Raw genomic sequence first — 14,865 nt, 5'->3', positions numbered from 1 at the left:
GTGCGCGGGCCCGACAGGCTCTGTGTCATCTTTCTTGAACCGAACCTGGAGTTTCCGCTGCTAATTCCTCTCCCGCCGCAGCCATTGGCTGCGATCAACAAGCCTCTCTCCTCCCATTGGCTCCTGGCTTTCAATAAAGGCCTAATTCATGGAAATAGGAGCTTAGGGACTGTTCCAAGGTGACATCATTTTAACAAACGAACAATAGGTCAAATTTATTAGCCGGGATAATGGGCGGCGGATATTAGCGCCTGAACCACAGCCTCCCAAACCCGAAATCTAACGAAGCTGCAATTAGGAGACGTTCCCCGCTCCTCCCGGCTAGGGCAGCTTCCCCGCCGCCGAGCGGGGCGGGCAGGGCGCTCTGCTGGTGAAATTGTCATTTGCTGAGGGGGGTTTCGTTTTCTTCCAAAATTTTTTTTTTTTCATCTGAGCAAAACCCAAACAATATGAATCCTTTCAATTACAATGGAGTTGCAACTCCGGAACGACCCTGCGGAATCCGCGGCAGCGTCCTGGACACCCCACCGCCTCGGGAGCAACGAAAGGGGCGCACCGTGGGGTGCAAGCTGTGCGCTGCCTGCGCGCGGGGTGAGGACAGCACCGGAGCATGCCCCGCGCTCCCGAGGACACCGACCCGCGTGGGGAGAATTCACCCCCGCCCGGGCTTCGGCCGCGGCGTCGCGGCCACTTTAGAGACGCTCCCTGGCACCCACCCGGCAAGCGGACCGAGGCGAGACTCTCAGGTGCCCACGCGTGCCAGGCCCGGCTGAACGGGACCCGGGGTCGCCCGGTGGGGAGCGAGATCCGGTCCCTCGAAATTCGTTGCAGGATGGACGGGACTGTGGACCCGCGGGGAGACCTGCCCGAGGGGCGGCAGGTGTCGAGACCTGGGATTACCGAGGGGCAAGGGCGGGGGAGGGTCATATTTAGAGCAAATAGCGGGATTTCTTTGGGTAACCCTGGGCGCTGAGACCACTCCTTGCTTTGCCCGCGCCCTCGGAGGCTGTGCAGGCGGGCCAAGGGGCACCGGTGACAGGACGGCGTGCAGGGCGGTCAACCCCCCTTGCCCCCCCCCCCCAGTCTCATCTGTCTCCCCAGGGAAGGTTTACAGAATCGTTTTCTACCTGCTAATTCTAAAATCGTTAGGTGCAAACTGACTGCTGACCGCTTAGCAGGGCCTCCCTTGTGCTCCTCGTCTTGCCAACGTGGTGAGAGCTGGGATGCTCCATTGGCCAGAAGGGTGTTTGTATTTGGGCCAGGTCACATCCTAGCTGAGTGACCTCGAGCAAGGGACTCATAGCTTTAGGCTTTGGTTTCCTCGTTTGTAAAACAGAATGCGTGAATTGCGAGATGGTCTCGAGCAGCGAGTGAGATGTGGAGAGCGCACGGGGTTAGGGCCTGGCAGGTAATAGGAAACAGGAAGCTGTGGCTGCCCTCCCCACCCGCCCAGCGTGACAGTTGATGTGTTATTCTTAAGATGCCTGTTTATTTGTTTGCGGTTTTATTTTATTTGCGGAGGCTCAGTATCTTGGAGAGAGAGGTGTATTTGTCTACGGTGGGGTCAGTCTCAGGGGGCCAGGAAGGGCAGGGGGCAGCAGAATTACTAGATTCTTCCTAGTAATCTGCCCCCAACAAGGAGAGGCCTCAGGACTTACAATCTTAAGGCCTGGAAGCCTGAGTCAACACCCCCTCTGTGACCTTGGGCAAGTCTCTGGCCCTGGCAGAACCTCAGTGTTGGGTGGGGAGAATGAGGTGTCTGGGCAGAGAGGGGTGAGGAGAGCAGGGCTCCTGGGCCCTGGGCAAGCCCTCCTCCACTGCCCTCTGCAGACCAGGACCTTCAGATGGAGTTTCGCTGTTGCTCTGGGCTGGGGGCCTCCTGCTTCTAACTCAGGCTCTGCCACTGGGGGGCCTGGGGGTTGTGGGGTCTCTCTTGCATCTCCTGGAGCCTCATTTTCCTTATTTGTAAAACAGAAAGGGTAATAGCTACCCCCAGGGTGGCTGTGAGAAGTAAATGAGAGAAGGTCTGTGGAATTGCCTGGGAGACACTCTGGCGGTTATGTAATAATAACTTTAATGGCAACAATAGAGCAACTGTGAGTTGAGAACTTAGCACGTGCCAGGCAAGGGCTGGGGCACTTATTTATTCCTCACGACAACCCTGTGTGGAAAGGGCTGCTCTCAACCCCATCTTGTACCTGATGAGCTGACTGAGGCTGAGTTCTGAGACTCACGCTGACTCAGAGGCCGGTGAAGGCTCTCCACCAGCAGCTCCACTTCCTTCCTGGCTTCCAGATCCCTGGATCCCAGGCCTGTCTTTGCTGCTTCCTGGCTCTGTTACATGGAATAGCAAGGCCCACGCTGCACACGTAGGTGGGCAGGCACAGAGATAGGGAGAAGATGTGGGTGGTGTGGCCAACATTGCTCCCAGGGCATGGTGAGTGGCCCAGTGCTTAAGAGTTGGATTCCTACCTCTGTTTATCAGCTGTGGGCTAGGGAATTCTCTTTGTGCCTGTTTCCCCATCTGGTAAAGCACCAGTACCAACATCGTGGGATTGAATGAGCTCATTCAAGTAAGCCTTCGGCACAGCGCCTGGGGTAGGGAAGGGCTCCACCTCACTGTGCCCCGCTGCCTGGGACCCTGAGCTTCTCAGGCATCCAGCCGTAGGCGCTTTGGACCACTGGGCACAAACCCCCCTTCTTTCCCAACCCAGAAAGAACAGAGCTGTTAGGCAGCTCAGGAAAAGGAGTAAATGGCGCGGGTAGCAGTTTCTGGGACAGCGTTTTCAATGTGTGTTCCGATGAGCGGCATCAGCCTCACCTGGGAATTCGTTAGGAATGCGCATTCTTGGACCCTAGCCCAGACCTACTGAATCAGAAACCCTGGGGTTGGGTTCAGCACTCTGTGTTTAACAAGCCCCCCAGGTGATTGAGACGCCTGCTCAAATTCAGAAGCCGGTGCCCAGAATATTGCCCATTTCATCCAAGTTTTCAAATTCATTGTTGTAACACTGTGGGAAGATTCTCTCCTATTTTGAAACTCCCATGTTGAATCTGTGTTGACATCCTCTGCATTTCGTTCTCACTGTTACTCAGTTGCGCCTTTTGATCATATTTGCCAAAGGTTTGTCTATTTTACTGGTCTTAAAGAAAGACTTTTATTTCATTATCCTCTTTTAAAATATCATCTCCTTCAGGAATGGTTTGTTTTATTTTTATTTGTTAATTTCTTCTTTGTTTGTTGAGGTGAAATTTTAGTTCCTTTTGGTCATTCTTCCTTGTTTTTTATTAAATACATTTAAGGCCAGACATTCTCCTCTGAGCACTGTTTTGGCCAAATATTGTTTGATATGTATTTAGTGTTCCTGAAATTGTAATTTTTTGCTGTCCATTCTTACCTGCTATCAACTGAACAATGACAGAGATGGAGATACACACGTACACACACACACACACACACACACACACACACACACAGAGATGAGAAAATCTCTAAGATCTGGGAGCTGGTGGCTCAGACTCATGAGGCCAGAAAGACTTCCAGGATGCAGTGCATCCTCTCCTCCTCCCGATGGAGAAGATGGGAGAAGGGATAGCACTGCTGGAGGTCTTGCTGGGTGTCATATAGGAGACAGAGGGGGGATTTAGGGATGAGAGTCAGGATGTCGGCATTTCCAGTTGTCCACATGCAGGAGGACCCAGTTCGGGCTCACTCTACCGCCGACTTCCTGTGTAAACTGGGAATCAATTTCCCTGTCTGTAAAATGGGGTAGGGTTTGAATCAGGGCTCTTAAACATATTTGGGTCAGCAAGCGAATTTGCAAGATAGATGAAAATATTATGGACCACTTCCATAGACAAAGACACAAACACATCAATTTGGCACACACGCCACGTCCCAGGTTGCTTACCTGCCCACCCTCCATCCTTAGTTCACACCCCCTAGTTTGGAATCTCTAGGGGCCCTTCTATTTCTCATGATGGAAGGCTCTAAAGACACCTGCCCAAACTTATTCACTCATCCATTCATTTGTTCAAGTATTTACTGAGCACATACTCCAATTTTCTGGACCATGTCCCAACTTTGGGCCTCCATTTCCCCATCTGATAGTGGGAGTAATACAGTCTGAGCTCTTCATCGCTGCCTCCCTCGATGAGGAGGACTAGAGGGCGTGCGGTGGGGAAGGGCTGGAGCTGGGATTGGAACCCAGGACTGTCTTGACTCCAAAGCCCGTGCTTTTCCCTTTACCTCATGCCCCCATTTTTGCTGTGGGAGCAGGTAGTAAGGATTCGAAGTCATAGGAAATCAGTGGGTGGTCTAGGGGAAGGATCCCAGGAGCGGCGTGAGGGCGGCCGCAGTGGGCTCACTTCTGTGTCCCCCACTGTTCCAGGAGTGCCTCCAGGGCAGAACGGTGTTGGTGGCGTTCAAGTTCATGTCCTGGGGCTGGCCCAGGGCCCACTGGATGGTCATTAAGAGTTTGCGGTATTAAACTAAATAGCACACAGCAAGGTCAGACGAGGGATAAGGAAGAAGGGGTCAGAAGTGTGTCCAGTAATTCGCCTGTACTCAGTTCAGCACTCTCCTCCCCCAGCTCCGCCCACGGCTGGTGCCTTTCCACCTTTTTTGTTTGTTTTTGTTTTTGCGGTATGCGGGCCTCTCACTGTTGTGGCCTCTCCCGCTCCTGACGCGCAGGCTCAGCGGCCATGGCTCACGGGCCCAGCCGCTCCGCGGCACGTGGGATCTTCCCGGACCGGGGCATGAACCCGTGTCCCCTGCATCGGCAGGCGGACCCTCAACCACTGAGCCACCAGGGAAGCCCTGCCTTTCCACCTTTTAGGGCCCAGGCCACCTCTTGCCTCTCTGCCCATCCTCTAAAGCAGCCCTCCTCTCCCCCAGCCACTGTCTATCCCTGTTTATTTTCATCATTGCCTCATTGCCTTTGGAACCCATCGTATTTCCCCTGCTCACCAGCTCTCTGAAGGCAGAGACTCTGCCTCGTTCACTGCTTTATCTGTGGTAGGTGAATGAATGAGCGAACGAATGATCTCCAGGATCCTTGTGCTGAGTCAGACCCAGGCCCTGGCCTCGAGGATGGCCCAGCCTGGCAGGGAGGCTGGCAGCAGCCTGAGGGAGCTGCCAAAGGGCTGGGGGTTAGGAGAGAGGGTATAAGACAGGAAGGGGGAGGGGAGGGGAGATTCCTTCCCTCGTGCGGGCTGGTGACACATGCGCCTGTGGGTAGCAGGGCTTGCTGGGAGCTCAGGGGGCAAGGGCAGGCACCAAGGGCAGGCACCGTGGCCTTCTGAGGTGCCTCCACACCCGATCTCATGCCCTTGTTTGTTCCCACTCCATCAGCCATTGTCCCCATTTTGTGTTTTACAACTTTCCTTTCTTCCTGACAGATTTCTCTACTAAATTTGACTTCGTTTCAACACTTTTGTTGGGCAAATTACATTAAGATGGATGTTGCAGGTACCCTTATGGTTTATTTATCGTGATACTGTTTGTATCTCACGCTTATAAATAACTTATGTTATAGCTTTTGTTTGTGGGAATGTAACTTACATATTTTATTACGCTTTCTGTAAACCTCAAAAAGAATCTTGTCAAGGAAGCACTCTTATGAGCAATCCAACCTATGGGATGTAAAAACCCACACTAACATTATTTTTTAATATGCCAAGGAGGCAGGTTACTCTTGCTGTAGTTTGAAAGGTTTGCTGTCATTGTAAACTTACACCTCAATAAAACATTAAAAAGTCTCAAGAATGATTTTATAAAGTTCAGGGAGGAGGATGAATCAGTGGCAGAAGCCACAGACACAGCACACAAGGGGCCCTGTGGGACTGGCCTTTCTTGGGGAGTGATCAGCCCCATCTGGGGGTCCCGGTGGGTCCATATGCACCTCCCCACCCAACTGTCTCCAAAGCCCAGTGGTGAAGTACCTAGCTTAAGGGATGTTAGTGGAAGAGAAACATGAGTTTTGGAGTCAGGCTGACCTGACTTTGAATCCTGGCTCGTCCACTTTCTAGCTGTGTGGCTCGGGTCAGTCTTTTAGTCTCAGTTTTTTCATCTCTAAAATGAAGATAATATCAATACTTACTTGACTTTCTTATTGGTAAGCATTACATTTAAATGAGATCATGATTTGCAGTGTTTCGTGGGTGCTCATTAAATGATGGTGGTTCCAGTTGTTTAATGTTCATCTTGGGACTTTCACTGTCTCCCTCTACTCTGCCCCGCCCCGCTCTCCAGGCGCTCTTTGCCTCCTCGCCATAAGGTGCTGGGTTCTCTCAAATGCTGCCTCGCCTACACTGCTGGACTGGCCTCCATTTTGGACAAGGCTCCCGTATGTCAGCTCTTCCACTTTCCCCAGTTTCTCTCACCAAACCTACCCTGTTCTTTGTTCTCACGCTCAGCTCTGTTGGTAGTTAACTCAGTCACTGAGCTCAGCTCACAGCCAGTGCCAGGTCAGTTGCGCATGTCGACAGGGGCTTCCAGTACCATAACCCAAAGGCACTTCTAGGTTGGCAGGGCCAGTGGAAGGGAGGCCAGGGGCCAACAGGGCTTTTCTGGCTGCTCCGATCGTCACACGGTGCATGCAGCACCCCCATCCCCTGTTCTAGAGAAGCCTGATTGGAAAGCACAGAAAACACAGAAACATCTAGACCACAAGCAGGATACAGCTCTCAGGGGTCAGGTTCTTAAGTCAGTGGAGAAGGCAAAAGGCGTGCGGTCATAGTACCTTCAAAGTGTTTCTTGCTTGACTATCAGCTGAAGCTGTTGGCTTGACCTAGAGCCCCGCACAGCGTGGACGAGACCTGTTCGCCTGCTAGCAGCACATCAGAAGGGCGAGCTGCACCGGCAGCGGCCCGCGCATTCCTCTCCTCCTCACTCTGGGCCAGATGCTGTGGGTAGGTGGCAGACCCCGAGGAACTGCCAGGATCATTTATTTTTTCCTGTTGCTGAGTGTAAGTCACATTCACCTGCGATCTGATTGGAGCATGTAACACAGGGGTCCCCAACCCCCAGGCCACGGACCAATACCGGTCCGGGCCGCAGCCTGTTAGGAACCGGGCCGCACAGCAGGAGGTGAGCGGCGGGGCAGCGAGCGAAGCTTCCTCTGCTGCCCCCCATCGCTCGCGTTACCTCCTGAAACATCCTCCCGTGCCCCCCCACACCGCCCCCCCGCCCCCGCAACCCCTGACGGTGGAAAAACTGTCTTCCATGAAACCAGTCCCTGGTGCCAAAAAGGTTGGAGACCGCTCTGTAACAGATCCAACTAGCTCTCTTTTGTGCAGGCTCCGCAAGATTGGGTGTGCCCTTGAGTGCCTGTTTTACCCTTGGGATAGGATGACCCTGCAGAGAACTCCCACGGGGGACTCCAGCTTTCCCCTGGAGCCCCCGCAATCCCTCACCAAGGCCGACTCTGGCAAGGCTGGCCTGAGCGGGTGGGGCGCAGTTCCAAACCAGGACCCACTGGGACAGGGGGTGAGTGTGCAGTCTGACGTGCTCTGCAAACACCCCAGCTTCCCCACTCCCTCCTCCTCCCTCAGAAAGGGCACAGAACGGAACTTAGCTCTCCAGGGAGAATCAGGATTCCTTTCCAGGTCTCAGGGGAGAAACCTGTAGCCAAACTCAACCTCTCCAGCAAAGGCCAGGTAGGAGTCGTGGCAGGTGGCTTTGAACATGGCTCCCGAAGACCCCTGCCTCCCGCCTTTGTGTAACCCCTCCCCTTGGGTGTGGGCTGGTCCAGTGATTTACTTCCAATGAAGAGAACACAGGAAAAATGATGCGTGGCCCCTCTGCGATTAGGTTATGAGAGGCTGAGACTTCCAGACTGCTGTGCTTCTCTCTCTCTTGCTCTGGTAAAGCGAGATGCCAAGTTGTGAGCCGCCCTGTGCAAAGGCCACTTGGCGAGGAGCTGAGGCTCGGTCCACCAACCCGCGAGGAGCCGACTCCTGCCAATAGCCACGAGGGGGCTGGAAACAGGTCCTTTCTGGGCAAGCCTGGTGATGATCAGGGCCCTGGCCCACAATCCTGGCTGCAGCCTGGGAGACCCTGAGGCAGAGCACTCACAGGAACTGTGAGATGAGCAGTGCTGCTCTAAGCCACTACATGTTGGGGTCGTTTGTTACACAGCAACAGAGTTCTGAAAAACACATGGTAATGGATGTAAACATTAACTGGTTTCAACTCACCATTCTCAAATACAGGTCTTGGAGAGGCCAGGAATTCCTTTGAGGTGACACAGACCTGGGGTCAAATCCTGCCTGTGTGACCAGTGTAAGCTGTGTACCACCTTTGCGGCTCAGCTTCCTCATCTGAAAAGTGGGACTATGCTGTCCACCTTCACAGGGCTATTGTGAGGACTAAGTGAGAGGTCAGATGAGGAGGGCACGGCAGACGTTCCATCGCTTTGCTGAGTCTGTTCCCTGCTGCGCGCGCTGCCTCTCCGTGTGCTCTGCACACCCCGGCGCCATGAGCAGGCCCTGCTCAAGTGGGGCTGGGGCAGGCCTGACAAGTCCTCCTCCCCAGCAGCTCTCCAAGGCCAAGACTGAGCTTTTCCTGGCTGGGGAGAAACCACCAGGCGACCTTTGGCGATGTGGTCAAGAAAAGCAAGTACACGTGGTGATTTTCTTGTGAGCATTTTAATGCAAATAATACGGTGCTTTTAGGTCTTGCACCTTTTTATTTATTTATTTACTTTGGCCACGCCACGCGGCTTGCAGGATCTTAGTTCCCCGACCGGGGGTTGAAGCCGGGCCATGGCAGTGAAAGCCCGGAATCCTAACCACTAGGCCACTAGGGAACTCCCAGGTCTTGGACCTTTTTCAAAAACAAAAACAAAAACAAAAAACAAACAAACCAAAAAACAGTGTCAGAAGGGGATAGGTCTTCTATGAAGGATTTTTTTGGGGATGAGTAGTGTACAGTAATAAGCCCATGAGAAATAGAAAATTCTCAAGTCAGACTTCTCTAAACAGTTGAGGTTTTATGAAGTTCAGAATTTGCCTTCTTGTGGAAATTTATCCCACTGCTAACGAAACATAGTGTAAGGCTGAGGCTTCCTTCTCCATTAGATACCAGAAGTAACCCTACCTAGAACACACACTTTTCCCTGATTTCCTGGGTTCACACACGGAAGACAAACATTTTGAGATAAACTTGGGTGACTTTGCTATTCTGTGACAAGCCTGTTGTAAAACTCAGCTATCAAGAAAGTTTTCAAGAAATACTAGTCTGAGAAATGAGATTATAACAGGAGCTTGTAGATTTACTTCTTCTTCAACAGTAAGGCCAACCTTTCATGTCTTATCAGAAATAAAGGGAACAATATTTACTACAAGCCTGAGCCATGAAGACGGAGCGGTGAGACACCAAAGCCATCTGACAGTGGCAATCTCAAATTAATAGCCTAGCTCCAGTCCCTCACAAACTGTAAAGGCTTCCTCCTTGTCCTGGGTTTGGGCCGAACTGCAGTCCCCACAGTAGTAAGAGTTTTTGTGGAAGGATGAAAACCAGCTGATCCACATCCTCTGAAAATCTATACTTTAGCACCTAGAACTGTTTTGGGTGGCCCGAGAAGGCAGAGCTGCTTTTGAAGAAATATCTCTGCAGGCAGTAATTGCACAGCTTAATTCTTCTAGACTGAACCACTTCAGATTTATGCCAGTGAAGAGCAAACGTTGTTTGTAAGTCATTTAATTGTGTTACTGTCTCTCAACTTTGTCAGACGCTGCTGAGGCGGAGAGGGCTGTGTGCAGTCCTGTGGGATGCTCTGGAGAGCTCCCAGGCTCGTTCTTAAGTGCCCACAGCTCAGAGTCCCCAGTGCTGCTTTTTCCAGACTCATAACAAACTACTAATGTAACAGGTTCAAATGGTATATTTGTCTCAATCCGGGATCTATGTTGAAGGTTGCATCTCTCACAAATTCACAACCTTGACTGCAGAACCATTAACTAGTACACACTTAGGCGTAAACCTGGTTTATTATATTCTTTGGTTAAATATTGTCTCTACACCCTTTCAGAGCATTATAAGAACAAAGATAAATGCTGTTTTATAGAAAGACTGAAAACACATCTTTTGCTTTTTCAGTGCAAAGACTGAATTTACATTGTTTGTGCGCTATTATAAATTCTTACAATTAGGCCAGGCTTATAAAAAGGTAGGACTCTTGTTGTTGTTTGTTTGTTTTGAAAAATAGATTCCCCTGGGCTAGCCAACATCACTGTCCTGGGGTCCAGACCCACAAGTCTCTTGATAAAAGCTGCTCGGCACACGGTCAGAAGTCGGGTCAGCTCATCATGTCCAGACTGCACGGTTCGGTGCTGCCATCACTGCGCAGGGCCTCTGCCACATCTCTTCTGAAGACCGAGAGGTTCTGGGTGAACCTGTGGAAAGAGTAAGAAAGGGCTGAGGGCAGTGGCAAGGCCGAGGCTTTGTGAAGCTCTGGCGGCGGAGTTCAGGACCCTGGAGACGGCCTAGGTGCTGGCTGAGCTCCTTCCTCCCATTTCACCGACCGCTACTGCTCCGCCAGCAGCATGCCCTCCTCCTTCCCCTCCCGGAAAACAAGGGTTACCAGCAAATACACTCTGACCATTTCAAGGGGTGCATTCTGCGGTTATACTATTTAAAAATTATTTTTAAAAGTCAAATTACATTATAGATGGTAAGGAATATAAAGAAAAGAACAAAAGCTTATGTGCCTGGCACTGGTTGAGTTTACATATAAATTCGTTTAATCATCACAAGTCTTCTCCAAAGTAGGTGTCGGTATCCTCGTTTGCAGATAAGGAAACCAAACTAAGTGCTTCACAAAGAGGGGGCACTGGGTAAGACTACCTGGGCTCACATCCTGGCCCCATCACTTCTAAGCTGGGTGATCTCTTGTCTTGGTGCCCCACATGAGTAGCTAGCTTACGGGATTGTGGGAAGGGAGAGTTTACTGAGTCAAGTGAGACGATGCCTGTAAGTGCTCAACATCCTGCCCGGCACATGGAAAACACGCAGTCCTTGCTAGCTAGCACTCTCACTAAACGAGGAGCTTGTCTGACACCATTTCACAGAGCCGCTCAGGAGGCAATACTCAAATTCCCAAGCCTCAGGTGAAGCAATTTCCCCCCCCCCGAGGCATATAGGGAAGGGTCCCCTCTTCCTTCACGAAGTCTCTTCTCCTCCTAGCCCTGGAGGCTGCCCCTTTTTGCCTGATAGAGGATCTTGGCTCAGAACAAGCAGTCAAATGAACACGTCCACAGAGCCCATCCGACTTGGCCTCGTATTACCAAAGCCCAGGTTTTGGCTTGTGGCTATCGGGATGATTAATAATGTGCATTTCAAATGGCGCAGTGTTTGAATGCTACCACTTTTATAAAAGCATGAGGCAAGTTTTTTTTTTTTTTTTTTTTTCTGAAAACATTTTCTCTCTCCATCATTCATTATGCCTGTCTCTTCCACTAGAAGCTCCGTGAGGGCAAAAACCTGGAACAATTAGTTCCTCAGTGGTATCCCCAGTGCCTGGCACAGAGCAGATTCTTAATAAAATTTTATGAACTAAATGAATGAATGAATGAATGAATTCAGGCATAGGTGCTAAGTTTGGGTTCCTCATCAGGATCTCACTGGCAATTTACCTGTCTCTGTTCTTGCAAAACCAACCACTTTCAAAGGTCAGACAGAGGAAGGAACTACTTACTGTGCATCGTATGTCCTGGGTACCATGTTTACTATATTCTGTCATTTAAAGGTCACAATCAATTATCATCATCTCTGTTTTACTGGTGAGAAAACTGAGGATCAGAGAACTTGACTGCCTTACTCACTGCCACACAGCCTATAAAGGGCAGGGATAAAATTTAAATTGGAGTCTGTCTGACCTCAAAGCCTATGCTTGTTCAAATGCCAGGAGGCCTTTCTTTGTCCTTCATAGCAGATCTAAACTTTCCTTCTTTTAACCTTTTCAATTAGTTATTTTTTCTCTCTCTCTCTCCTGTTGGATTATAAACTGCTGAAGGGCAAAGGCTGCATTTTATTCATCTCTGCATCCTCCATAGCAGGGGTCCCCCACCCCTGGGCCGCGGGCAACTGAAGCTTCACCTGCCGATTCCCATCGCTCATCTCCATTATCCCCATTGCTCGCATTACCGCCTGAACCCCGCCCCCCGGAAAAATTGTCTTCCACGAAACTGGTCCCTGGTGCCAAAAAGGTTGGGGACCGCTGCTCTACAGTGCCTAGTGTGATGCTTGGAAGAAAGCAACTACCCAGTCATATTTACCGGATGGAACTAAATTGAGTCTAGGATTACAAGGTGTAATAGAAAAGCCACATCAGTATATTGTGAGCTGTGTTAAGCGCAATCCCGGAACGTCCACCTACCCCAGAGATGCTAAACTATGGGGCGCTGCTTACCTGTCTCTGTTCTTGACAGACAGGTTCTGCTCCACTCCTTCCATTAGGTTCCTGAAGCACTGGGCAAGGACCTCCTGCTTGGGGAGAGGTTGGCTGTTTATCAGACTTGCCCTCAGTTCACTGAAATACTGTTGGGAGACAGAACAAGTGTCAGAACTCTGGCTCCACACTGGGGCCTGAGGAGAGCTGTAGGGGAGGGCTAGACCACCTCCAAAGTGCTCAGGGCTCCTAACTCTCAAAGGGGCTTTGGTCCAGGTCCCCTCTGAACTTTAAGCCTTTAGAGAAAACCAAAGCAACAGAGACATTCCTGAGTATAAACTGTATTATCCCTTCTCATAAAAATCTCTTCCTATAGTTGCTTTATTGTCACGGAACAATTTAGGCTGATGGAGTCCTCGCCTCCTCTGTGGGGGACCAAGCACATAAAGGTCTTCCTGAGTCTCATCAACAATAATCACAGAAAGGCTGAAAGAGGAAGGACCTCTTAGGCTGAGGGGAAGAAATGAACTAAAAATGCCCAAGGAGCGCTTTGGGCGACCAAGTCCAGGGTCCCTCCTCAGGCCTCTTCGTCTTCGGTGGCTTCAGTGAACTACCCCTCAAACGACCCCAGGCTTTGTTCCAAGTCCTTGTCCTCCCGAGTTAGGATGGGTCTGTTCTGCTGAGGTGGGGTACTACAGGGACTCGCTTAGTCCCGGGAGAGCTTTCTGGCACTAAGAAAAACACCTGTCACACCTGGTCACAAAGAACTGCACAGCCCTTTCTTCTCTGCTGATGTCTGTGGGCTTTTACACACACAAACTCTTATGCTAAAAGCAGCTCCTAATCACTGGAAACAGCCTAATTTCAGCACAAAGACAACATTTTGCCAGTCGTGTTCATCCTTCCAAGCCCAAACAGAATGATATTTAATTTCCATCATACATTAAAACAGCTCACATCAAAAACACACATAATTAATATGTAGTCAGACTAATACTTAAATACTGTATATCAGAGGCATTACACTTAAACCACAATGTCTTCCCGAACAAGACTGGGAATGCACAGAACTACTTATTTTTCCCTTTTATAATGATGCAGTGACTCACACCAAATAGAAAATTATTAGTTTTTCATCCCAAACCATGAAATATTACCTCCATCAGTAAAGTATAATATTGTGATGTCATAAGCTTTTTCTAAACACTGAATTTGCCCTTATTCCCTCTCAATCATTTTAAAAGAACTGCTCTCTCTTATAGAGCTTGGATTTAAATCACAATAACACCGAGGGAAGATGAATGACAGTGCTATTGAATGTGGCTAAAATTGGATACTTCAGCACAGGTGAATGATGAGACAGCTCTTCTCTTTTTGATATATTTTCTTCTTCTATTAGTTTCCTTCCAAGGCTGGGATTTCAGTTTGAATTTTAATGTATGCGGCTGCCTCTAATCTCACTGTCCTTTTCCCCAGTACTCTCTTATTGTATAGACAATTCATTCTCCCGAGCAGTAATGTACTGTTCCTACTGACTGCTGGGGAGACAGGGGTGGGTTCAAGGGGAAGCTGGAGAACTTGGGAGGCAGCCCAGAGTGGTGCGTGCACTTAAGGACTGGAGACTTGCGCTCCGGATGAAGGGTGCTGCCTCTGTGCTTGGCCCTGAGGGGCTACTGCTACCACTGAGGGCAGTGGGGATCCCGCAAAGGAAGGGAGGCCTAGGAAGGGGCAAAAGGCGTTGTTGCCCACAATCTCCTGGAACAGGGAGGGGGGTGAGGGTGCGCTGGAAGCACTGCTGAGCAAACCGCCCGTCCAGCGCAGGGCTCCAGGTGCCAGAAAAGCTACTGTGAGGCCCCTACTTAACTGAAGGAGATCTGAGGCCTCTGGGGAAGGGCCTTCTGGGGGAAAACGGCCTTGTCCCGCGTGCTCAAGGTCCCAGCTCAAGCTCGGTTGGCTTCCCTGTCTTTGTCACAGCTTGGCCTGGTGTATAGCTGCTCCCTCTTCCCAGTGGTCGCCTCCTGCGGACCTTCCTGCAACCGCACTCACCTTCTCGTTGAGCAGGATGAGCCCCAGGAGAGGCCTGGATACTGACCACTGGTTCCGACAGTCTTCGAAGACAATGGTATTCATGAGGACAGACATCATCTAGAAGACAGAGTCACATGAAGACACTGATGCGCTGGCTCAGAGTTCCCCGCCCCCCCCAAGTTCCAGGCCTTCTATGTGCTCACCTTCTATCCCCACATCTTGCCACCAGACATGAAGGTGCTTCCTGGACAAACAAACAGCTTTGACTCTGGAAGCCTATGATGCTGCTGTAGGAACTCTTGGCAAAGACTCTCAGCTCCCCGAGGAAGAGTTCCCACCACCGAAACCTTTGGTGAGAACCTTCTGGGTGGGCAGAAGTCAGGGGCCACAGAGCCAAGAGGATCAGTCCCTGCTTCTCAACCCTGATGTGCTTTCCTCTATACTAGGT

At 50.6% G+C, this 14,865-nt stretch overlaps 1 protein-coding gene across 2 annotated transcripts in view; it reads right to left on the bottom strand.

Moving 5' to 3' along the window:
* Positions 1 to 8,643: 8,643 nt before the first annotated feature.
* Positions 8,644 to 14,865, bottom strand: part of RANBP17 (RAN binding protein 17) — a 316,163-nt gene continuing 309,941 nt past the window's right edge. For both annotated transcript variants that reach the window (XM_029215882.1, XM_029215883.1), the window contains 3 exons: positions 14,436 to 14,534; positions 12,411 to 12,538; positions 8,644 to 10,395 (listed from right to left, as the gene is read on the bottom strand). In XM_029215882.1, the coding sequence (XP_029071715.1) occupies positions 10,299 to 10,395; positions 12,411 to 12,538; positions 14,436 to 14,534 (324 nt within the window). In that variant the 3' untranslated portion in view covers positions 8,644 to 10,298. The remainder of the gene's footprint in view (positions 10,396 to 12,410; positions 12,539 to 14,435; positions 14,535 to 14,865) is intronic.

This window comes from Monodon monoceros, unplaced genomic scaffold (genome assembly GCF_005190385.1).
Source record: "Monodon monoceros isolate NGI ecotype Baffin Bay Population unplaced genomic scaffold, NGI_Narwhal_1 Super_Scaffold_12, whole genome shotgun sequence".
Lineage (NCBI taxonomy): Eukaryota > Metazoa > Chordata > Mammalia > Artiodactyla > Monodontidae > Monodon > Monodon monoceros.
The sequence above is the reverse complement of the archived record's forward strand: the minus strand, read 5'-3'. Positions and strand labels throughout refer to the sequence as shown.